At 51.0% G+C, this 25,014-nt stretch overlaps 1 protein-coding gene across 2 annotated transcripts in view; it reads right to left on the reverse strand.

Moving 5' to 3' along the window:
- Positions 1–25,014, reverse strand: part of thsd7ba (thrombospondin, type I, domain containing 7Ba) — a 1,603,431-nt gene that overhangs the window by 128,933 nt on the left and 1,449,484 nt on the right. For both annotated transcript variants that reach the window (XM_072472193.1, XM_072472199.1), the window contains exon 22: positions 21,673–21,844. In XM_072472193.1, coding sequence (XP_072328294.1) covers positions 21,673–21,844 — 172 coding nt within the window. The remainder of the gene's footprint in view (positions 1–21,672; positions 21,845–25,014) is intronic.

The following is a 25,014-nucleotide window of genomic DNA, read 5'->3' on the forward strand; positions in this document are numbered from 1 at the left end:
GTGGAGTCTGCACGTGCTCCCTGCGTGGGTTTCCTCCGGGTGCTCCGGTTTCCTCCCACAAGTCCTGAAAGACGTGCTGTTCGGTTATTTTGGACATTCTGAATTCTCCCTCTGTGTACCCGAACAGGCGCCGGAATGTGGCGACGACGGGCTTTTCACAGCAACTTCATCGCAGTGTTAATATAAGCTTACTGATGACAATAAAGATTATTATTAAAATTCAGTATTGGGGGGTGGCACGTGGTGGGCACTGGGACTACGGTGCTTAGAACCCGGGTTCGAATCCCAGCCCTGTGTTACTGTCCGTGTGGAGTTTGCATGTTCTCCCCGTGTCTGCGTGGGTTTCACCCCCGCAACCCAAAGATGGGCAGGCTAGGTGGATTGGCCACGCTAAATTGCCCCTTAATTGGAAAAAATATAATTGGGTACTCTGAATTTGTATTTAAAAAAATTCAGCATTGCTTAACAGCCAATGCCAGGCTCTGTCTGCTCCAAATATTTCTGGTCGAGTGTGGCTAGGTGCAGGCTTGATGCGACCAAGATGACGCCTGGCACAATTCAGAGCAAAAAAATTTCCAAGAATATCGGACATAATTTTGATCCCTGAATGTTACCTGTCGCACCCAGACAACCATTGTTACTGAATTCACTTTTGCACCCAGCGGGCGCGATTTACCAGCTGGGTCAAAATGCAGCCGGTAGATCCCGGGAGAGGCCTGTCCGAGGATTCCTGATGGTCGTTATGCCTCGCAAGATCTAACGAGAGCTCGTGAGACATCGCGATCTGGATCCCGGCCACACTGGACTGGACCCAGACTTGCTGAGTTAAGTGAGTTTAAAAACTCACTTAACTATTCCTTTGCCAGTCCAAACTGGCTCCTGGGATCTACCAGCATCTCAGAGGAGTCTCCAGGCAGGCGCCGATTAGTACTGGTCTCCCCAAATGGGCACCAAGCAGAACGGTACTTGGGGGGATCTCCCAGGTGATCCATGGCCCCTTAATGTATGGGCAGGATAGCACCTTGGCACTGCTGAAGGCACCCAGGCACCTTGGCACTGACACAGTGGCATCCTGGCAGTGCCAAGGTGCCTGGGAAGCATTTGCTATGCTGGGAATCGGGCCTGGGTGGTGCCCTTCCCATGTGAGGTAGAGTGCAGGGGCCTCGAGGACCTCCCAACAGGTGAATTGGGGCGTTGGGGGGGGGGTTGTCTGGAAGTCGCGTCCAAATGGCTCTCTTCTTGCACTGAGGAGCTCCGCTCGTCGGTGATCCACAATGCAGGAAATGCAGCTGAGAATGGCCTCAGTGGGTCCGTCACCGTTGCGGCCTGAAAAAAACTGCTGTGGGTGGTTAAGGGCTCAGAACTCCTCTGCAAAGTATGCAAATGACAGACTGTCACAAACATCTGACACACACCAAGTCCACTTTAATGAGTCTTTCCAGTCAATATGAAGGAGTTGGTGTATAATTCTGGTGCATTGTTATTCCATTTTGTCCAGGCAGCGAGGCCAGGCAGCAAAATTGGCCCCTTAAATTTTAAACCCCGAGGTGAAGCAGTCTGAACCTGATGAATGCAGAACTCTTCGCTGGGCAAAACAGTGGCTTCAGCCTGCAGAAAATATTATCTTGCAGTGATCCACTTTGAAGTTACTGGTGTCAAATTGGTCACTGCAGTTAAATGGAACATATAGGCTGGGATTATCCCTTCCGGGGACTAAATCCCCACCCCGGCGGGAAAACAAGCGCCAACGACTCCGGCGTCAACGGGTCCCCAAGGTGAGGAATTCTCACCTGTCTAGGGGGCTAGGTGGACGCCAGAGTGCTTGGCACAGTTCCAGCCAGCGTCGAAGGGACTGCGCGAGTTTGTGTGTGCCCGGAACCGCCGGTGTGATTCCGTGCATGCGCAGACCGGCTGTTGTCTTTTGACGCATGCGCGGGTGGTTCTTTTCTCTGCACCGGCCATGGCGGAACCCTACAGGGGCCTGGCGCGGAAGGAAAAACTGCCCCACGGCACAGGCCCGCCCACAGATCGCTGGGCCCCGATCGTGGGCCAGGCCACCGTTGGGGGCCCCCCCCCCGGGGCCGGATCCCCCCGCACGCCCCAAAGACCACCCCGCCGACTTACCTGCCAGGTCTCGCCGGGTGGGACCATACGTAACCCACGCCGGCGGGACTGGCCAAAAACGGATGGCCACTCGGTATATCGCCGAGGGGCCGCTGCCAATGACCCCTGACCGGCGTGGCGTGAGTCCTGCCCCCGCCCAAAAAGCGGCGCCAGGGACTACGGCAGCTGGCATCGAGGCGGTGGGGCGGGATTCGCGTCGCCCCCCGGCGATTCTCCGACCCGGCGGGAGGCTCGGAGAATCCCACCCATTGTTTGTATCCCACACCAGGGGCGAAATTCTCCCCAAACGGCGCGATGTCCGCCGACTGCCGCCCAAAACGGCGCCAATCAGACAGGCATCGCGCCGCCCCAAAGGTGCGGAATGCTCCGCATCTTTGGGGGCCGAGCCCCAACATTGAGGGGCTAGGCCGACGGCGGAGGAATTTCCGCCCCGCCAGCTGGCGGAAACGGCCTTTGTTGCCCCGCCAGCTGGCGCGGAAATGACATCCCCGGGCGGCGCATGCGCAGGAGCGTCAGCGGTCGCTGACAGTTTCCCGCACATGCGCAGTGGAGGGAGTCTCTTCCGCCTCCGCCATGGTGGAGACCGTGGCGGAGGCGGAAGGGAAAGAGTGCCCCCGTGGCACAGGCCCGCCCGCGGATCGGTGGGCCCTGATCGCGGGCCAGGCCACCGTGGGGGCACCCCCCTGGGGTCAGATCGCCCCGCGCCCCCCCCCAGGACCCCGGAGCCCGCCCACGCCGCCTTGTCCCGCCGTTCAAAAGGTGGTTTAATCCACGCCGGCGGGACAGGCAATTTATCGGCGGGACTTCGGCCCATCTGGGCGGGAGAATCCAGCGGGGGGGCCCGCCAACCGGCACGGCCCGATTCCCGCCCCCGCCGAATATCCGGGACCGGAGACTTCGGCAACCGGCGGGGGCGGGATTCACGGCAGCCCCCGGCGATTCTCCGACCCGGCGGGGGGTTGGAGAATGACGCCCCTGCTTCTGGACGTGATCTTCCGGCCTCATTACACTCGTGTTCAAACGTAATGAGGCCGGTGAATAGCAGAAGAGGCCAAAAACAGGAATTGTGCCAGGTGTTAAACAGTTTGCGACCGGCCTGCTCCCATAGGCGAATTTCGAATCTCAAAGCCCCATTTCCATACAATTAACGAGAGCCACCCGTCATCCAATGGCCTCCAGTCATTCACCAACCTCCCCAGCAAGTGGTTACGCTGGTGCCGATTAGTATTCCTTTTTAAAAATGCGAACCTGATGGAGGGCTTCTGTGGGGAGCTGAGGAGGTGAGTAGCCATCTTTGCTCACAGACAACGAGACCGGGTTGCTGTCCTTGTCACCCCAGTGCTCGGCGTTGGTGGTGGACCCTCTGTAGGAGTGAGCTTCCACGGGAGGATGGAGGGGAGGCACTGGGGGGGCCACTGGGGAGGGCAATCGCTCACGGCACCACCATGCCAACCCATGGATCCCCAACCTCTGTCCCTGCTTGTCTACCCCACTGATCACCCATAACCCGCACCAACTGCTGAGGCCTCTGGCTGCGCGGCTGAAAGCTATCGCTCATGGGGAACTGGCAATCGTGGTTCAGTGAGCACTTGACACATGCCAAATGGGTTCCCGTGGGTATGCGGGCCACGTAGCATGTGGGAGTCATTGCCAAGCATCCCGATTGCACCTTGATGCCTGGACACTGTGTGGGAGTCAACACCACACAGGCAGCAGCCAACATCCGAACACCCAGGGGGTGGGGCATAGCTCCTGGGACATGAGGGTGGGTGGGTGCCACAGGCAGAGGGTGGGTGGGTGCCACAGGGAGGGGGGATGCCTGGAGAGATCGGCAAAGGGTCCAGGGGTCAGCCCGCATTGCGGAAGAAAGTGACAGAGGCGTGATAGTGTTTTGGCAAACATTCTTTAATGTGCTGCATAATACCCCATTCCTGATAGTGACCCCCCCAACCTCCCCGGCCCCCAACCCCTCCCCCCTACCCCAGTTCCCTCAGTGATGCTCAACGTGCCTGGCCCTCTTAGCTCGACCACTAAGTCTTGGTGTTTCCCCAGGATGCACATCTAAGCTGGAGGCAGCCAGCTGCTTACCTCGTCCCGTGGCCTTTGATGCCCCTGATGGGCTTCCTCTCGGGGCTCTGGGGCCAGAAGGCCCCGGCTCACTTGTCGGTGGCACATGCACAACTGTGCCGCCTTGTCCTGTGTGTCGACCCCGAGGCGCGTCCTCAACAGGGGGGTGGAATTCGGGAGTGCCGGTGGCCATCGTCGCCGCCCCATGGGATGGGCCCAGGTTGGCACTCAGCACCCACTCCTCCCAGTCGGTGTCCAAAGGGCCCTGAGGTTCACCATGCGATGGAGAGAAGCTGCTTTGAAGCCTGGCTGCCCCGCATCACCTGGCTCTGCCAGTCCTGTGATTCTCGATAGTCTGCACCATCAAGTCGACGCCCTCGGCGATGCTTCCCAGTGACTGGGACACATCCCCCAGTGACTGGCACATGCTCTGCAGTGCCTCAGCCATGTCATCTGAGAGCGGGACATGTCCTGCAGAACCCCATCAAGGTCGGCCTGGTACTGGGTGACATTCCCCAGTGAGACAGACAAACTGCCAAGACCCTCAGCCAAGGCCGTCGCCGTCGTCGACTGCGTGATGCCGTGGCCATCTTCACGAATGGTGCCAATATCATGCACCAAGTTCACCAGTGCGGGCGCCACCCTATCAGTGTTGGCCTTGGTGTCACTTATTGCTGGCGCCATCTCCTGCGCCCTTAGCCTCTGGGACTCCTCCAATCGGCTATGGAATCTGCTGGAGTGACGCTGACATCTCCCTCTGAACGTTCAGGTTGGTCCCTTTCGTCCCCATCAGCCCTGGGTAACTCTGTTCCAGAGGCTCAGCATCAGGCTGGGATCAAGCTGGGTCCAGGGATCCAGCAGGCCTCCGACTGTTGCCTTGCCTCCAGGCTCCTTCCTCCCCCTGATGTACATCAGCAGCAGTGTGGTCCTCAGCAGATTGTGCCCCAGAAGCCTGACCAGTAAGATTTCAAACTGAGGTGCACGTATCTGCGCTGGTGTAGGGTGGGGGTGACAGCTGTACTGCGACTATAACAGTTGCATCTTCGGTGCTCTCCTCGGAGGTGCTCTCCTCGGAGCCAGGACAGGGGGCAGACCTGGATGGACCGGCGCTGTCAGCTGCTGGACCTGGTGGGCATGTGGGGCGGGATTCTCCGACCCCCCCGCCGGGTTCGGAAAATCCCCGGGGGGGGGCGGCACGAATCCTACCCCACAGCCCAGACACCGGCTGCTGTAATCTCCGGCGCCGGTTTTTGGGCGGCGTGGATTAGACACGGTCCCACACAGCGGTACCTGGCAGGTAAGTCGGCTAGGGCAGTCCTCGGGGGGGGGCGCGGGGGGATTTGACCCTGGGGGGGGGGGCCACGGTGGCCTGGCCCGCGATCGGGGTCCACCAATATGCAGGCGGGCCTGTGCCGTGGGTAAGTTTTTCCTTCCGCGCTCGCCCCTGTATGGCTCCGCCATGGCCAGCGCGGAGAAGACACCCCCCCTGCGCATGCGCCAGAATACGCTGGTGGTTCCGCGCATGCACGGGATCACGCCAGCCCTTTGGCGCATGCGCGGACTCACGCAGTCCCTTCAGCGCCGGCTGGCGCAGCGCCAACCCCTCTGGCGTCTGGAGAATTCTGCTACTTCCAGTCGGCCTGACGCCGGAGTGGTTCGCACTGTTTATAACGCCGCGCGGGCCATCGCGCCAATTTCAGAGAATCCCATCTGTGGTCAGTGGGACGGATGGGTCAGTCAGTAAGGCAATCACTTTTCAAGCTTGACAGGTCCTCCGGGTGGAGCCTGGTGGTCCCTCACCTCTGCGGCGTCCGGCAGCTTCTGCATTGGTGACCACCCTGACCTCGGCCACACCAGTCATCTCCAGGGCACACTCCTCGAAGGAGGTGAGGATTCTCAAGTCTGGCACCCCACCGCCAGTCTGGGCCCTCCCCTGCTGATTATGGGAGAACTTTTCATGAGGGGATCGTTAGCCACGCGCGTGGTTCACAGTTATAGGGGTGGGTGTGAAGGGAGGGTTGTGGTGGAGGGAGTGCTGAAGGAGGAGGGGGATGGAGGTCGGGTTTGGGGTTGCCTGGAAAGATGGTCCCTTGGGGGGTGGTACGTTGGTGTCTACTCACTCGTGCTGCCTGGTGTAGGTCGTTAACCTTCTTCCAACACTAGAGGCCAGTCCTCCTGGTCACACTGCCTGAGCTGACTGCTGTTGCCAACTCGTCCCAGGCAGCATTAGCTGCCTTGTGGCTCACCCTCCGGGACTCTTGGAGGAACAGGACATCCCTCATGGCCTCCATCGCATCCAGGTGCCTCCTCAGGTCAGCATCCTCAAATCTTGAGGCAGGTTTCCTCAACGCCATTGTTGTGAGCTCGCTGTGGTTGGCTGAGCAAGTGCAGCCTAAGTGCTGTTTGACTTTGTTCGAGGGGGGCTGGCGGGCGTGGTCCCGGCCAATCAGCTGTGGGGTGAGAAGCCCATGAGGTCTCATTAAGTGGACCAATTAATGTTGAATAGTGATGCTGGCCTCGCCGGGCTGAGTGCCCGGAAACTCGCAGGAATTCCCGCTTGCTACAGCACTTGGAAATGTTTCTGGAGAATCGTGCACTCTGTGTATGTCATTGAGTTTTGAACACAAGTGGGATTAGCTTCTTTATTCACTTGGGCTCAAGTTTTAAAGTTGTGGCCTTGGGGATAATGGGGTATGGCGTTATCTTCACCCCCAGGTAGGTCGGCTCGCATTTTCAGATTCCGGCTGATTTTCTTTCCAGAAAAATCAATGAACTGAAAATGAGACGGGTTCTGTCAAGGGTACGCGACCTGCTCCTCCAGATGTCTGCCCAAGGAGCAGAGAATTGACCCCCTGTTACTCTATGCCCCGATTATAATGTTACCACGTGATACTGGTAAAGAGGTTTCAGCAGTGCAGCAGCAACATCGAACCAAAATAACTGTTTTTTTGGTTAGAAACTTGTTTATAAAACACTGATTTGTAACCTCCTTTCTAACCACCTTTGTAAGGAAACATAGACCGAAACAGAAACATATTTCGAAGAGAGGAGGCATGTGAGTTATCGGAATTCTAAGCAGTGGCTGACAAGTAAGAAACTGTAAGTGTTTTTAACTGATAAAGGCACTGATTAAGTGGTACTTTCCAAAGCATGAGCTGTAAAACTTAACCTTTTGATCCACCCTAGAAGGACTGCTTTATGATCTAAGAGTTCTTCTAAAAATCCCATTGTACTGTTGGTTGCATCAGCTGCAGAAAGGGGACTTTCTGTCTTTAGCAAATTTGGTTCTGTGTTAGAAACTTTCTGATAGATCTTTACCAGTGCTCCTATAATTGGTCAACATTAGCAGTTAGTTACCCCTGTCATGATATGCACTCATGCACATAATGAGATACAGACAGGCATTGACAGACACCCAGTATAGCCAATCAACACACAGGACAGAACACAACCAATCACCAGGTAGAACACTAGAAGGTGGTCTCCCACTATAAAACATACGAGGCAACAACACTCTGCCTCTTTCCACTGGTGACAACTGGAGTGACAGTCAGGGTGTATGTATCAGTTAGCACCTTCTACACATGGCTCAGAGCTAGTCTGGTCTAGTTAGTTATAGTAAGCACACTTAAATTAGTAGAGTGTTAAACCCACAACGAACTGTGTGCTCTGCTTAACAAGTTCAATAAAGCGTATTGAATCAACACCAATGTTTGGAGTCTACTTTCAAGCACAACTGCATCTAGTTGCAGTCCATGTTACCCCAGGGTGATGAACACGGCATGGTACTAGTAGTCTACTATCTCGAAGTGGTTTACCTCGAGTGATTCCGTGATGGCCAGCAAGTGCATTCCAGTGGCATGGAGAAGATCCAGGCCCCTCCACAGCTACGGATCTTCGGCAATCTCGGCGCCAACTGGTGGGTCTTCAAGCAAAGGTTCCTTCTCTGCATTGAGGCCTCTGACATCGAGGATGCGTCCGATACCAGAAAAATCGCGCTGTTCCTATCAACTGCGGGGGACCAAGCCATCCAAATATTCAACTCACTTAATTTTAACGACGGCCAGGACAAGACCAAATACAAGACCATTTTGGAGAGGTTCGTCAGTCACTGTGAAGTCAAAACAAACGAGACCTTTGAGCACTATATCTTCCAGCAACGCCTTCAGGGTAAGGATGAACCGTTTCAATCCTTTCTAACACATCTCTGTATATTAGCGCAGTCCTGCAATTATGGTGCAACCGCTGATTCCATGATCAGAGTGTGGTAGTCTGTGTAGAGGTATTATGGTACCTGGTAATGCTGGAACACCATTGGTAGATATTGTATGCTTCCTATTGGTCAAGCTGTATGGTAGCTCCGCCCAGCTAGGCGGGGTATAGAGCCCGTGCCGCCTCAGCAGCCTTCATTCTGTACCTGAGCTGCTGGGGGAAACATCTAGCTTATTAAAGCCTTCAGTTGGACTACAACCTCGCTTTAGTGGTCATTGATTGTGCATCAATTTCATAAGCTAGATTTAAAAGGATGGAGCTCCGAATCAAGCCGGAGTGTCTGCAACTCAGCCCCCACGCGGCGAACTCAGAGGCAGTCTTCAAGCACTGGCTGGCGTGTTTGAAAGATATCTCGGAACGGCCGAAAACATACCCACGGGAGAACAGAAAAAGCAAGTCCTGCACCTGAGGGTGAGCCCGGAGATTTAAACCCTCATCGAGGAAGCAGAAGACTTTGATGCAGCAATAGAGCTGCTAAAATGACATTATATTCGCCCGGTAAACCAGGTCTACGCCCGACATCTGCTAGCAACGAGGCGACAAATCCCTGGGGAATCGCTGGAAGAATTCTACTGTGCACTCCTGGTGTTGGTGAGAAACTGCAGCTGCCCGCAAGTTTCGGCGAGCGAACTCACAGAGCTCTTGGTCCGGGATGCTTTCGTGGCAGGTATGCTGTCCTCCCAAATCCGCCAGCGATTGCTGGAAAAAGTAGCCCCACTGCTACTTTTGCGGGCATGCCAAGCACCCACCCCAGCGCTGCCCTGTCCGCGCATCCACCTGCAAGGGATGCGGTAAAAAGGGCCGTTTTGTGGTGGTATGCCAGGCCCGTGCAGTTGCCGCGGTCTCTAGCAGCGAATGCGGACCACCACCACAAACTTCTCCACAGTCCCCGTGCGGCCAGCGGTCACCGTCATCTTCCTATAGCAGGGCCACGTGCGGCCCCCAGGCGCCGCCATCTTGTCCCGCGGATGCCACGTTAGATGGATGGTTGCCGCCATTTTGTGCACCCCCAGCCATGGGCGACCAATGGGAGCCGCCATCTTGGATGGAGCCCCAGGACCCCAGCTCAGCTGACCACACACTGCCCGAAGGGAACACTCAACTGCTGCGATTAGCCTCGGTGACTCTGGATCAGTCCCGGCCTCGAATACTCTAACTGCTACAACGACTGTACTTATCAACGGGCACGAGATGTCCTGCTTAATCGACTCTGGGAGCACGGAGAGCTTCATACACCCCGACACAGTAAGACGCTGTTCTCTCCTCGTCCACCCCGTTAATCAAAAATTCTCCCTGGCCTCCGGTTCCCACTCAGTAGAGATAAAGGGGTTTTGTGTAGCAAACCTCACAGTCCAGGGAAGAGAGTTTAAAAATTAACGGCTCTACGTCCTTCCCCACCTCTGTGCGGCCACACTCCTAGGTTTAGACTTCCAGTGTAATCTCGAAAGTCTAACTTTCAAATTCGGCGGCCCTGTAACCCCTCTCACTATCTGCGGCCTCGCAACCCTTAAGGTCGATCCGCCTTCCCTGTTTGCGAACTTCTTGCAAACCCGTCGCCACCAGGAGCAGACGGTACAGTACCCAGGATCGGGGGCGAGATTCTCCGACTCCCCGCCGGGTCGGAGAATCACCGGGGGCTGGCATGAATCCCGCCCCTGCCGGTTGCCGAAGTCTCCGGCACCGGAGATTCGGTGGGGGCGGGAATCGCGCCGGTTGGCGGGCCCCCCCGGGCGATTCTCCGGCCCGGATGGGCCGAAGTCCCGCCGCTAAAATGCCTGTCCCGCCGGCGTAAATTAAACCACCTACCTTACCGGCGGGACAAGGCGGGCTCCGGGGTCCTGGCGGGGGCGCGGGGCGATCTGGCCCCGGGGGGGTGCCCCCATGGTGGCCTGGCCTGCGATCCGGGCCCACCGATCCGCAGGCGGGCCTGTGCCGTGGGGGCACTCTTTCCCTTCCAGAGACTCCCTCCACTGCGAATGCACGGGGATGCCGTGAGCGGCTGCTGACGCTCCCGCGCATGCGCCGCCCGGAAATGTCATTTCCACGCCAGCTGGCGGGGCACCAAAGGCCTTTTCCGCCAGCTGGCGGGGCGGAAATTCGTCCAGCGCCGACCTAGCCCCTCAAGGTTGGGGCTCGGCCCCCAAAGATGCGGAGCATTCCGCACCTTTGGGGCGGCGCGATGCCCGTCTGATTTGCGCCGTTTTGGGCGCCAGTCGGCGGACATCGCGCCGTTTCCGGAGAATTTCGCCCCGGATCTTTATTAGGTCAGAGGTCCAAAGGCTACTGAGGGAAGGAGTCATTGAAGCTAGCAACAGTCCCTGGAGATCTCAAGTAGCGGTGGTAAAGACCGAAGCATAGGATGGTCATTGACTACAGTCAGACCATCAACAGGTTTACACAGCTGGACGCGTACCATCTCCCCCGCATATCCAACCTGGTAAACAGGATTGCGCATTACAAGGTCTTCTCCTCGGTGGACCTTAAGTCTGCCTACCACCAGCTCCCCATCCACACTAGTGACCGCAAAGACACTGCTTTCGAGGCAGATGGGATGCTCTATCACTTCTCAAGGGTTCCCTTCGGTGTCACCAATGGGGTCTCGGTCTTCCAGCGCGAGATGGACCGAATGGTTGACCAGTACGATTTACGGGCAACATTCCCGTATCTCGATAATGTCACCATCTGCGGCCACGACTAGCAGGACCACGACACCAACCTCCGAAAATTCCTCCAGACCGCAAAGATCCTTAACCTTACAGTCAACAAAGATAAATGTGTGTTTAGCACCGACCGCCTAGCCATCCTCGGCTACGTAGTGCGAAATAGAGTTATAGGCCCCGACCCTGAGCGCATGCGCCCCCTTATGGAGTTCCCGCTCCCTCACTGCTCCAAGGCCCTGAAGCGCTGCCTCGGGTTTTTCTCTTACTATGCCCAGTGGGTCCCAACTATGCGGACAAGGCCCGTCCCCTGATCCAATCCACAGCTTTTCCCCTGTCGATAGAGGCCCGCCAGGCCTTCAGCCGCATCAAAACGGACATTGCAAAGGCCACGATGCTCGCCATCGACGAGTCCCTCCCCTTCCAGGTCGGGAGTGATGCGTCTGACGTAGCTCTGGCAGCCTCCCTCAACCAAGCTAGTGTCACACGGGAGGGTTTAAACTAGTATGGCAGGGGGGTGGGTACGGGAGCAATAGGTCAGAAGGTGAGAGCATTGAGGGAGAACTAGGGAATAGGGACAGTGTGGCTCTGAGGCAGAGCAGACGGGGAAAAGTTGCTGAACACAGCGGGTCTGGTGGCCTGAAGTGCATATGTTTTAATGCAAGGAGCATTACGGGTAAGGCAGATGAACTTAGAGCTTGGATTACTACTTGGAACTATGATGTTATTGCCATTACAGAGACCTGGTTGAGGGAAGGGCGGGATTGGCAGCTAAACGTTCCAGGATTTAGATGTTTCAGGCGGGATAGAGGGGGATGTAAAAGGGGAGGCGGAGTTGCGCTACTTGTTCGGGAGAATATCACAGCTATACTGCGAGAGGACACCTCAGAGGGCAGTGAGGCTATATGGGTAGAGATCAGGAATAAGAAGGGTGCAGTCACAATGTTGGGGGTATACTACAGGCCTCCCAACAGCCAGCGGGAGATAGAGGAGCAGATAGGTAGACAGATTTTGGAAAAGAGTAAAAACAACAGGGTTGTGGTGATGGGAGACTTCAACTTCCCCAATATTGACTGGGACTCACTTAGTGCCAGGGGCTTAGACGGGGCGGAGTTTGTAAGGAGCATCCAGGAGGGCTTCTTAAAACAATATGTAAACAGTCCAACTAGGGAAGGGGCAGTACTGGACCTGGTATTGGGGAATGAGCCCGGCCAGGTGGTAGATGTTTCAGTAGGGGAGCATTTCGGTAACAGTGACCACAATTCAGTAAGTTTTAAAGTACTGGTGGACAAGGATAAGAGTGGTCCGAGGATGAATGTGCTAAATTGGGGGAAGGCTAATTATGACAATATTAGGCGGGAACTGAAGAACATAGATTGGGGGCGGATGTTTGAGGGCAAATCAACATCTGACATGTGGGAGGCTTTCAAGTGTCAGTTGAAAGGAATACAGGACAGGCATGTTCCTGTGAGGAAGAAAGATAAATACGGCAATTTTCGGGAACCTTGGATGACGAGTGATATTGTAGGCCTCGTCAAAAAGAAAAAGGAGGCATTTGTCAGGGCTAAAAGGCTGGGAACAGACGAAGCCTGTGTGGCATATAAGGAAAGTAGGAAGGAACTTAAGCAAGGAGTCAGGAGGGCTAGAAGGGGTCATGAAAAGTCATTGGCAAATAGGGTGAAGGAAAATCCCAAGGCTTTTTACACGTACATAAAAAGCAAGAGGGTAGCCAGGGAAAGGGTTGGCCCACTGAAGGATAGGCAAGGGAATCTATGTGTGGAGCCAGAGGAAATGGGCGAGGTACTAAATGAATACTTTGCATCAGTATTCACCAAAGAGAAGGAATTGGTAGATGTTGAGTCTGGAGAAGGGGGTGTAGATAGCCTGGGTCACATTGTCATCCAAAAAGACGAGGTGTTGGGTGTCTTAAAAAATATTAAGGTAGATAAGTCCCCAGGGCCTGATGGGATCTACCCCAGAATACTGAAGGAGGCTGGAGAGGAAATTGCTGAGGCCTTGACAGAAATCTTTGGATCCTCGCTGTCTTCAGGGGATGTCCCGGAGGACTGGAGAATAGCCAATGTTGTTCCTCTGTTTAAGAAGGGTAGCAAGGATAATCCCGGGAACTACAGGCCGGTGAGCCTTACTTCAGTGGTAGGGAAATTACTGGAGAGAATTCTTCGAGACAGGATCTACTCCCATTTGGAAGCAAATGGACGTATTAGTGAGAGGCAGCACGGTTTTGTGAAGGGGAGGTCGTGTCTCACTAACTTGATAGAGTTTTTCGAGGAGGTCACTAAGATGATTGATGCAGGTAGGGCAGTAGATGTTGTCTATATGGACTTCAGTAAGGCCTTTGACAAGGTCCCTCATGGTAGACTAGTACAAAAGGTGAAGTCACACGGGATCAGGGGTGAACTGGCAAGGTGGATACAGAACTGGCTAGGCCATAGAAGGCAGAGGGTAGCAATGGAGGGATGCTTTTCTAATTGGAGGGCTGTGACCAGTGGTGTTCCACAGGGATCAGTGCTGGGACCTTTGCTCTTTGTAGTATATATAAATGATTTGGAGGAAAATGTAACTGGTCTGATTAGTAAGTTTGCAGACGACACAAAGGTTGGTGGAATTGCGGATAGCGATGAGGACTGTCTGAGGATACAGCAGGATTTAGATTGTCTGGAGACTTGGGCGGAGAGATGGCAGATGGAGTTTAATCCGGACAAATGTGAGGTAATGCATTTTGGAAGGGCTAATGCAGGTAGGGAATATACAGTGAATGGTAGAACCCTCAAGAGTATTGAAAGTCAAAGAGATCTAGGAGTACAGATCCACAGGTCATTGAAAGGGGCAACACAGGTGGAGAAGGTAGTCAAGAAGGCATACGGCATGCTTGCCTTCATTGGCCGGGGCATTGAGTATAAGAATTGGCAAGTCATGTTGCAGTTGTATAGAACCTTAGTTAGGCCACACTTGGAGTATAGTGTTCAATTCTGGTCGCCACACTACCAGAAGGATGTGGAGGCTTTAGAGAGGGTGCAGAAGAGATTTACCAGAATGTTGCCTGGTATGGAGGGCATAAGCTATGAGGAGCGATTGAATAAACTCGGTTTGTTCTCACTGGAACGAAGGAGGTTGAGGGGAGACCTGATAGAGGTATACAAAATTATGAGGGGCATAGACAGAGTGGATAGTCAGAGGCTTTTCCCCAGGGTAGAGGGGTCAATTACTAGGGGGCATAGGTTTAAGGTGAGAGGGGCAAGGTTTAGAGTAGATGTACGAGGCAAGTTTTTTACGCAGAGGGTAGTGGGTGCCTGGAACTCACTACCGGAGGAGGTAGTGGAAGCAGGGACGATAGGGACATTTAAGGGGCATCTTGACAAATATATGAATAGGATGGGAATAGAAGGATACGGACCCAGGAAGTGTAGAAGATTGTAGTTTAGTCGGGCAGTATGGTCGGCACGGGCTTGGAGGGCCGAAGGGCCTGTTCCTGTGCTGTACATTTCTTTGTTCTTTGTTCTTTGTTCAAGCGGGCAGATCCGTGTCCTTCTTCTCACGTACCCTCCATGCTTCCGAAATCAGCCACTCCTCTGTCGAAAAGGAGGCCCAGGCCATAGTAGAAGCTGTGCGACATTGGAGGCATTACCTGACCGGCAGGAGATTCACTCTCCTCACTGACCAATGGTCGGTTGCTTTCATGTTCGATAATGCACAGCAGGGCAAGATAAAAAACAATAAGATCTTGTGGTGGAGGATCGAATTCTCCACCTATAACTACGAGATCTTGTATCGTCCCGGGAAGCTAAACAAGCCTCCCGATGCCCTGTCCCACGGCACATGTGCCACCGCACAAGTGGACCACCTCCGAGCCCTCCACGAGGACCTCTGCCACCCGGGGGTCACTCGCATTTTCCACTTTATCAAGACCCACAACCTGCCCTACTCCATCGAGGAGGTCAGGACAGCCACCAGGGACTGCCGAATCTGCGCAGAGTGCAAACTGCACTTCTACAGGCCAGAGAAGGCTCACCTGATAAAGGCTTCCCATCCCTTTGAACGTCTCAGCATGGACTTCAAAGGCCCCCTCCACTCCACCGACCGCAACACGTACTTCCTGAATGTGATTGACGAGTACTCGCGGTTCCCATTCGCTGTCCCCTGCCTCGACATGACCACAACCACCGTCATCAAGGCCCTCCATAACCTCTTTGCACTGTTCGGGTTCCCCGCTTACATACACAGTGATAGGGGTCCTCCTTTATGAGCGACGAACTGTGTCAATTCCTGCTCAGCAAGGGCATCGCCTCGAGCAGGACGACCAGTTACAACCCCCGGGGTAACGGACAGGTAGAGAGGGAGAACGGAACGGTCTGGAAGACGGTCCTACTGGCCCTATGGTCCAGGAATCTCCCAGTCTCCCGCTGGCAGGAAGTCCTCCCGGATGCCCTCCACACCATCCGGTCACTGCTTTGTACCACAACCAAGCAGACACTTCACGAACGGCTCCTTGTCTTCCCCAGAAAGTCCTCCTCCGGGACCTCGCTCCCGACCTGGCTGGCAGCTCCCGGACCCATCCTGCTCTGAAAACACGTGCGAGCGCACATGTCGGATCTGTTGGTCGAGAGGGTCCATCTTCTCCATGCTAACCCCCAGTACGCCTACTTGGCGTACCCCAACGGCCAACAAGATACGGTTTCCCGACGAGACGTGGCGCCCGCACACCCCAGCTACCAGTCCCACCCTCCCCTCCACCAGGGCAGCTTACAGGAGGATCGGTCCTTCCGCCGGCCCCGTCTAGGCCCCCCACCCACCGACGCACCCCGCAGGCGCTCCCTTCCCAGGTCAACCGTTTTCCCCACCAGCGCCGTCTAGGGGTGTCGAAGCTGCCACAGAGATTGAGGCCATGCTCCCTGAGTCACAGACGCCCGAGCCTCCACCGAAGTGACCACCGAAGCTCCGACGATCACAAAGGATGACCAGGACCCCCGATCGACTGATGGCTTCATTTTAAATTGAAAATTGAAACCATAAAATGTAAATAGTTAATAGAATTGTAAATAGTTACAAAACGCTGTAGGGAGGTATTACTGTACCTCCATAACTAATTCTACCACGTTGCCATGTTTGTAGTATCAGGCCACCACCCCCGCCGGACTCTTTTTTTAACAAGGGGTGAATGTGGTCGTCTGTGTAGAGGTATTATGGTACCTGGTAATGCTGGAACACCATTGGTAGATATTGTATGCTTCCTATTGGTCAAGCTGTATGGTAGCTCCGCCCTACTAGGTGGATTATAAGAGCCCGTGCCGCCCTAGCAGCCTTCATTCTGTACCTGAGTTGCTGGGGGAAACATTTAGCTTATTAAAGCCTTCAGTTGGACAACAACCTAGCTTTAGTGGTCATTGATCGTGCATCACAGGGATCAGATCGTGTTTGGGGTGCACTCCGATTCCTTGCGGGAGCAACTCCTCAAAACTAAGCACATAACCCTGCCAGTCGCAATCGAGACGTGTATCGTGCATGAGCATGCGAGAAATGGGTACTCCCGTTTCAAATCGGCAGAATACGAAAAACCTGCCTCCCACGAGGCAGAGAGTGTACAGGCCATCGCCCGGATGCAGCGTCTCAGTATCGATGAAAGCGGCCATTTCCCGCACTTTTTCCAGGGCCCCACGCATGCGCAACATGAACGAGAGAATGAAGCGGCCGAAAACCAAACTGCGCTGGTGCAAACGTCGGCTGACCGCACGGAGCATGTGCGACATCGCACGGAGCATAACGACGTCAACGTCATGATGTGCCCGAACTGCGGCACCGCCCACTTAAAACGGCAATGCCCTGCAAAAGGCAGGCGATGCTTAAATTGCGGGAAGCCTGGACATTATGCAGCCTTGTGCAGGTCTGCACCACCAGTCAAGGGCCAATGATCCCAATTTCAACGCAAGCGCGTTCGATGTGTACAGCAAGGTTTACTGGATTCTGACCCCGGTAGCACTACGGATCCAGAGGACGACTGCCTGGAGTCCCCCTATTGTGTGGGCATCATCACTACATGTGAGTATGCCTCCTCAAATTCAGCAAGACGCCTATCTATCCTCAATGTGGATTCCGCGGACGAATGCCGTGCTGTAATACAAGTTAATCAATGCAGCATCCAGTTCAAGTTGGACACTGGTGCTTCTGCCAATCTCATTTCTCAAGCGATTTTGACCGCATTAAAAAGCAACCCAAAATTCTTCCGCCAGCCTGCCAGCTCCTCGATTATAATGGCAATGCTGTAACTACACTGGGATCTTGTCATCTATTCGTCTCCAACAAGACCATCAATGTCACACTGCGATTCAAAATCGTCAAGCCTGATATACCCATGCATGCAAGCTACTCAACCTCGTACAGCGAGTCCATGCCATGTCTTCTTCCAATGTGGATCTCCAGGCTGACATTGATGACATCCTTGCTCAATATCTGGATGTGTTTGATGGAATGGGCACTCTGCCATACTGCCACAAGAGCCTACTCAGGCCTAATGCCATGCCTGTAATCCATGCACCATGCCGGGTGCCGGCTCCTCTGAGGGAACGTTTAAAGGCGCAGCTACAGGAGCTCCAAGACCAGGGCATCATCGCCAAAGTGACGGAACCGACTGACTGGGTCAGCTCGATGGTCTGTGTGAAGAAGCCCTCAGGAGAGTTGCGGATATACATAGATCCCAGAGATCTTAACCAGAACACAATGCGGGAACACTACCCGAGCCCAAAGCGGGAGGAACTGACCAGTGTGATGGCACACGGCAAATTTTTCACGAAGCTAGATGCATCACGTGGTTTCTGGCAGATACAACTGGATGAGTCCAGCAGGAAGCTCTGCATGTTTAACACACCATTTGGCAGGTACTGTTATAACCGTATGCGGTTCAGCATTGTCTCAGCCTCTGAAATCTTCCAGAGGATCATGGAGCAGATGACGGAGGGCATTGAGGGTGTGCGTGTCTACGTTGATGATGTAATCATATGGTCCACGACCCCCGAGGAACACATATCTCATCTCAAACAAGTCTTTCGACGTGTCCATGCAAACGGCCTCAAGCTCCTTTGGCATGTCAACCATCAAGTTATTGGGCGACCAGATATCCCAGCAGGGTGTGCGACCAGATTCAGACAAGGTCAAGGCCATTAACGCCATTAAGACCCTGGAAGACAAGAAGGCGGTACTATGCTTCCTCGGAATGGTGAACTTCTTGGGAAAATTCATTCCCAACTTGGCCTCATACACCACGGCTCTCAGGCATCTGGTGAAAAAGTCCACTGCATTCCAGTGGCTACCCACACATCAAGCAGAGTGGCTCAAGCTCAAAGCAAAGCTCACCACTGCTCCGGTACTAGCGTTTTTTGACCCGGACAGTGAAACAAAATTCTCCACGGTCGCAAGCCAGGACATCATTGGTGCGGTGCTCCCCCAGAGGGATGACTCCTCGTCATGGGCTCCAGTTGCTTCTGCGTCAAGGGCCATGACTCCTACTGAACGCCCAGAAGAGTGCCTGGGCCTCCTAACCGGCATTGTAAAGTTCCATGACTACGTCTAGGGTCTACCTACATTCACAGCGGAGACTGACCACAGACCTTTAGTCCATATCATTCATAGGAACTTGAATGACATGACGCCCAGGCTTCAGCGCATTCTCCTTCGACTCCGAAGGTACGATTTTGAGTTAGTATACACACCAGGCAAGGAGCTTATAATTGCGGATACCCTGTCCCGCTCCATAACCTGGCCCTGTGAACAGGTTGACTTCATCCGCCAGGTTGAGGCACAGGTACAGCTGTGTGCCAGCAACCACCCGGCCTCAGATGAAAGAGTGATCAGCATTCGTGAAGAGACTGCCAAAGACCCTCTTCTGCAGCGTGTAATGCACCACCTTGCAAATGGCTGGTAAAAAGGGCAATGCCCTCAGTTCTTTAATGTGAAGGACGACCTGACAGTCGTCGAGGGGATCTTCCCCAAGCTAGATCGTATGGTTATTCCTCACAGTCTGCAGAGCTTAGTGCTGAAACAAATCCACAAGGGACACCTAGGTGTCGAAAAGTGTAGGCGCAGGGCCCGGCAGGCTGTGTATTGGCCTGGAGTCAGCCAGGACATATCCAACATGGTCCTCAATTGTGCGGCCTGCCAGCGTTTCCAGCCTGCTCAAACAAAAGAAACACTCCAGCAACATGAGATTGTGACCTCTCCGTGGTCCAAGGTAGGGATCGACCTTTTTCACGCCAATGAGCGTGACTATCTGCTCATCATAGGTTACTTCTCAAATTACCCGGAAGTTGTGAAACTGTCAGACCTCACTTCAAGGACAGTCATCAAAGCCTGCAAGGAGACATTTGCCAGGCATGGTATTCCACTCACTGTCATGAGTGACAATGGCCCCTGCTTCCACAGCCAAGAGTGGTCCAATTTCACCAAGTCGTACCAATTCAACCACATCACCTCAAGCCCATACTACCCGCAGGAGAAAGGGTCCAAATAACGAAGCAACTGCTCTGCAAGGCTGTGGACTCTGCTTCTGACTTCAACCTTGCACTGTTAACATACAGGGCAACCCCTCTGTCCACCGGTATGTCTCCGGCTCAACTCCTCATGAATAGAGACCTGCGGACGACTGTTCCAGCCATACACTTACCAGACCTGGATCACCTCCCAGTGCTGCAAAAGGTGCAGCAACTCAGGAACCGGCAAAAGCTGACGTACGATGCCCATGCTACCGATTTGCATGTGCTATCTCCGGAAGATACTGTTCGGATCAAGCTACCTGATGGAGGCTGGTCAGCTCCAGCTGTTGTTGTTCAACAGGCTGCGCCCAGATCGTGTGTAGTTCGTATGGCTGATGGCTCCAGTGTCAGGCGCAACAGAAGGGCACTGCTCAAAGTTGCCTGCCCACCACCAGATCCTACTTTTCCATATGTTGTCATGCCTCCTCCGGACACCTCGCACCACGAGGCCACCAATCTGGCAGCAATCCCGCCTGTCAAGGTGCCATCGTCCCCACATCCACCTCTCAGGCGGTCGACAAGGATCAGATGCAAGCCCCAAAGATTGGACTTATAGACATTTATCTTGTAAATTTTGTTCTGTATCTGCACGCTAGACACCTCTTATGTATATATTCACCCACTCGCTTTCATCCACTCGCCATTTAATGTAAATAGTTCTACATGTAAATATAGTTGCATATGCTCCAAGCAACCAACATTTTTTTTTAAAAAGGGGAGATGTCATGATATGCTCTCGTGCACATAATGAGATGCAGACAGGCAGTGACAGACACCCAGTACAGCCAATCAACACACAGGGCAGAACACAACCAATCACCAGGCAGAACACTAGAGGGGGGTTTCCCACTATAAAACATATGAGGCATCGACACTCTGCCTCTTTCCACTGGTGACAACTGGAATGACAGTTAGGGTGTATATATCAGTTAGCACCTTCTATACATGGCTCAGAACTAGTCTGGTCTAGTTAGCTATAGTAAGCACGCTTAGATTAGTAGAGTGTCAAACCCACAGCGAACTGTGTGCACTGCTTAACAAGTTCAATAAAGCATATTGAACTAACACCAAAATTTGGAGTCTACTTTCAAGTACAACTGCATCCAGTTGCAGTCTGTGTTACCCCAGGGTGATAAACACGACAACCCCCAGAACTTACTGACGACTGACTGATTACAAAGTTCATACAGATATGATCAGGGTCAAAGAATTAAAGAAATATAGCTGGCATCTTGTGGTTTATATTATATATATATTGCATTGGTATAAGCACCAGCAATGCGCATTTCAAAGAAGAAGTCAATAAAGTGCACACTGCCTTAAAGCATTAGATGATAAATTTTGATGGCATTTGATAAAAGGTCATTGACCTGAACTGTGAACTGTTTCTCACTCACAGGCTGCCTGACCTGATGGGCCTTTCCAGTGTTTGCCATTTTTAATTCAGATTTCCAGCATGCAAAGTGATTTGCTTTTGTTATAATTTTAATAATTTTATGGTTTTAACTACACTGGAAACTTCCTCAATGAATGAACTAACATTGGATATCTTATTATGCACAATTATACATTATTCGTACCATGTCTGTGTTATCAGTTTCGTTTGGCATCTGTGCTTTTTGCTTGCATCTCAAAAGCATTTTGTTTACATTAAAGATAAATGCAAGTCAATGTTCCACTAACTGAATAATATCAGAGATAGTACCTAACAATACGAACTAGAGATATCAGTGGTCACATTCGCTTCCTCAGGGATAATGATACAATACCATTGATGTGAATGACAAGTAGTAGTAATACTAACATCATGAACTTCCCATTATCTTTCTTACTTGTTGCAATCCATTAAAATTGACATAAATAGAAGCAAAGCATTGTAATCTTGAAAGACTTGTAATTTAATTTGTCGTGATTTTCACGCTTTAAGTCAATAAATTGCCAATATAATTATCACAAACACTCTATTTATCTATAAATTTGTATCCATGTAAGATAGTCATGTGGCACCTTACCTGGACAAGGCACTGAACAAGGGACTTTTAGTTCCAACTCACTATTGGTCATTCCAATTGGTCTATTGCCACACATTTCATTCTCCACCACTTTTGCTGAATCAGGGAGTTTCCCATCATGAACGACACAAGAGAGGTTACGCACTTTAAAACCATCACCACACTGTGCACCCTGCAAAATAAAGTAATTGCTGATAACAGTCTTCTGAAGCATTGATTAAATGACTATAATAAGTAAGATCCAGACCAAATTCATACAACAAAGTCTGAATTGAGGAATTTGAATGCTAAATGCCGGCAGCTGATCATTTCTCGGTTCAGAAAATCTTATTTTCATTTTCTCATCCTGTTTCCCTGACTTTATACAGGATAGTGAGAAAGCAGTTAAATTAACAAATTCTAAGTCCCAAAGCTAAATTCTGAAGCAAATTGAATTCTTATGCCTCGTGGCAATTACATGCTAATCAATTGTGCACTGCAGCAAACTGGGAATGAAACAATGAGAGTGGTGAGGAAAAATCAATATACATGAGGCAGATTTTAATTTCTTATTCTGGAGTACACTTATCCGAAGGCAAAATGGAGAACTTCCCAAAGGCATGTTAAAATACAATGACAGTCGATATACAATCCTTACCCTGCCTTACTGACAGTCTTATTTATAACCACAGAAATCTTCTGTTAATATATTATGAAAAACAAATAGGCGGGTTGAAAATGCAATTATTCTTTAGCTCAATGGTACCTTAACAAGGTAACTCAAATGACAGTGTGTAATTAAACAACACATTTGATGTATTTATTGGGGGGAGTATTAAATATGAATCAAAAAACATAAAAATGCTCCTTTATTCTCTTCTGTGAACACCATGGTGCAATAGTAGTTAATAAGGATAGATTTGTGTGTCTACATGTTGAAATCTATGTCAAATTATATAAAACTTGGTATACAGTGTGATACAGTGGTTGCTATCAGTGTTAAAATACATTAAATGGAAGAACCAACTTGAAAACAAAATTGTTATATCTTCCAACCCCATCTCTTATCCATGCAAATATCATCTTATAATACATTATCTGTAATAAAACACCTTTCCCAAAATGCTCGAGTGCTGGACGTATATTAGTTCTGCATTTTTCATCACTTTTTCCATTTGCAATGATATACCATTTCAGTATGCAGATTGAGGCGTTAGATAGGCAAATCTTTAATAATGTAGAGCAAGAAGCACCAACAATAATTTTCAGCAGAACACGGTGTTCAACCCTGCACTATTGCAGCGCTCCTAAATTAAAATATGTCCGGTGCCACCATACTTTACAATGAACTTCTACAATTTATTTGCTGCTTATGTTTCCATCACTAAGGTTTTGTGTCTATTTCTCTCTCATGTTTCTTTGCTTCACTTACGTATAAAGGTATTTATTCAGGCAACCTGACATGTTCATTGGTGGAACAGACTCAAAGGACTGAATGGCCTGTTCCTATTTTCTACGTTTCTGTCACTCTCTGCACACACTGAAATTTTACCAAATGGCACAAAAACAGTGCCCAATTGACTTTCGACTTAAGATGGTGTTGTCAATCATTTACACCAAAATGTCTGCTGTTATGCACCAAATAAAAATAATTATTTTACTTTAGCTATCAAGGCAAGTTTAGAATTAACAGTCCTATCAACAAAGAGGCAAAGTTTTAAATTAACTCCATATTATTGTATGGGGCAACAGCCATTTATACAAAGAAAAGGAGAGCTTAAACAAGCACATGAGCTTAACATGGCTCACGACTCCTTAAACTATGTAATATCCAAATAAACATTTTGATATGTAGCCGTTGTTATATTATGGCAGTTTAATTCTTACACCAGGACACACAAAGCAGCAAATTTAATAACTAACCAGTTAATTGGCATTTGACGGAGGGAGGAATGCCGATTAGGAAAGCAGAATTCCCTGTTCTTTCTCACCTGGTGTCATGTGAACTATTAAGACCACCGTAAATAGAAAACGGAATGGACCATATTTGAATGTCTCTTTCAAAAGACCTCCATCAGTATTCCACTTGAGTGCCTGCCTCGATCATATGCTCATTTCCTGGAGTAGGCATTGAACCCAAACCATTTGACTCATAGGGAATATTACAACTGAGCCAAGCTGTAATCTAACATTCAATACCAAAACAAACAACTACCCTGGTTATCAAAGTTCTTTGGAGTGAAATAAATATCTTTCCATGGGCTCTGAAGAGTCATTATGCCATTTAGGCACATGTTATGCCGCTAATGAATGATATGTTGCAAGGGAAATGTAAAGCTGTGAAAATAATTACTCTCCAAGGATTCTTAAAGTACAGTAATTCAGGTGGAATTAGATGGAAAATATAAATGCATGCAATCATCAAGAGAGACTGGAGTTGCAGTCAGTCCTCTATGTTGGCAACAATGCCATTACTATGTATGCATCAATCAATTTAGAGAGTTATCAAGGGGCAATAACAGGCTCACTGTCGCTCAGTTTGGCTTCCACCAGGGCCAAGCTTCAATAGCCTAAGTAGTACAGCAAAATCTGACTGAATATTTGTTTCATGAATCTATACCACACAATGTTTGAATGGCAAATCAGTGTTTCAACGTGCAGCGCTTCCTTCTAATGAGTGAAGATCAACTTATTCAATAAAATAATAATAATAATGTTTATTGTCACAAGGGGCTGGTTTAGCACACTGGGCTAAATCGCTGGCTTTGAAAGCAGATCAAGGCAGGCCAGCAGCATGGTTCAATTCCCCTACCAGCCTCCCCGAACAGGTGCCGGAATGTGGCGACTAGGGGCTTTTCACAGTTACTTCATTTGAAGCCTACTTGTGACAATAAGCAATTTTCATTTCATTTCATTTCACAAGTCGACTTACATTAACACTGCAATGAATTTACTGTGAAAAGCCCTGAATCGCCACATTCCAGCTCCTGTTCGGGTACATGGAGGGAGAATTCAGAATGTCCAATTCACCTACCCATGAAGTGAATGATTTACATTCAAGGTACTGACCGCAACATTTCAATTTTGTGTTGAAAATTTGAAACGAGCTTCTGTACAGCAATGGGATAATGGTCTGGTGTGGTCATGAAAAATGAATTTCACTTTGTGCCCTCCATTGGTGTGCTTCAGCAAGTTATTGCCTATTGGACATAATCATAATTTAAAATTTGTCTCACATGATAAATTTTGAGAAAAGTGGAGCAGGTACTAAACCATGTAAACATTAAATGCTGTTTATTCACCTCAGATACATTGTAACCAGGAATGCCTGGGACTCAAGTCATTTCTGGATTTTAGAATTTT

This window comes from Scyliorhinus torazame, chromosome 2 (assembly GCF_047496885.1).
Source record: "Scyliorhinus torazame isolate Kashiwa2021f chromosome 2, sScyTor2.1, whole genome shotgun sequence".
In the NCBI taxonomy this organism is placed as follows: Eukaryota; Metazoa; Chordata; class Chondrichthyes; order Carcharhiniformes; family Scyliorhinidae; genus Scyliorhinus; species Scyliorhinus torazame.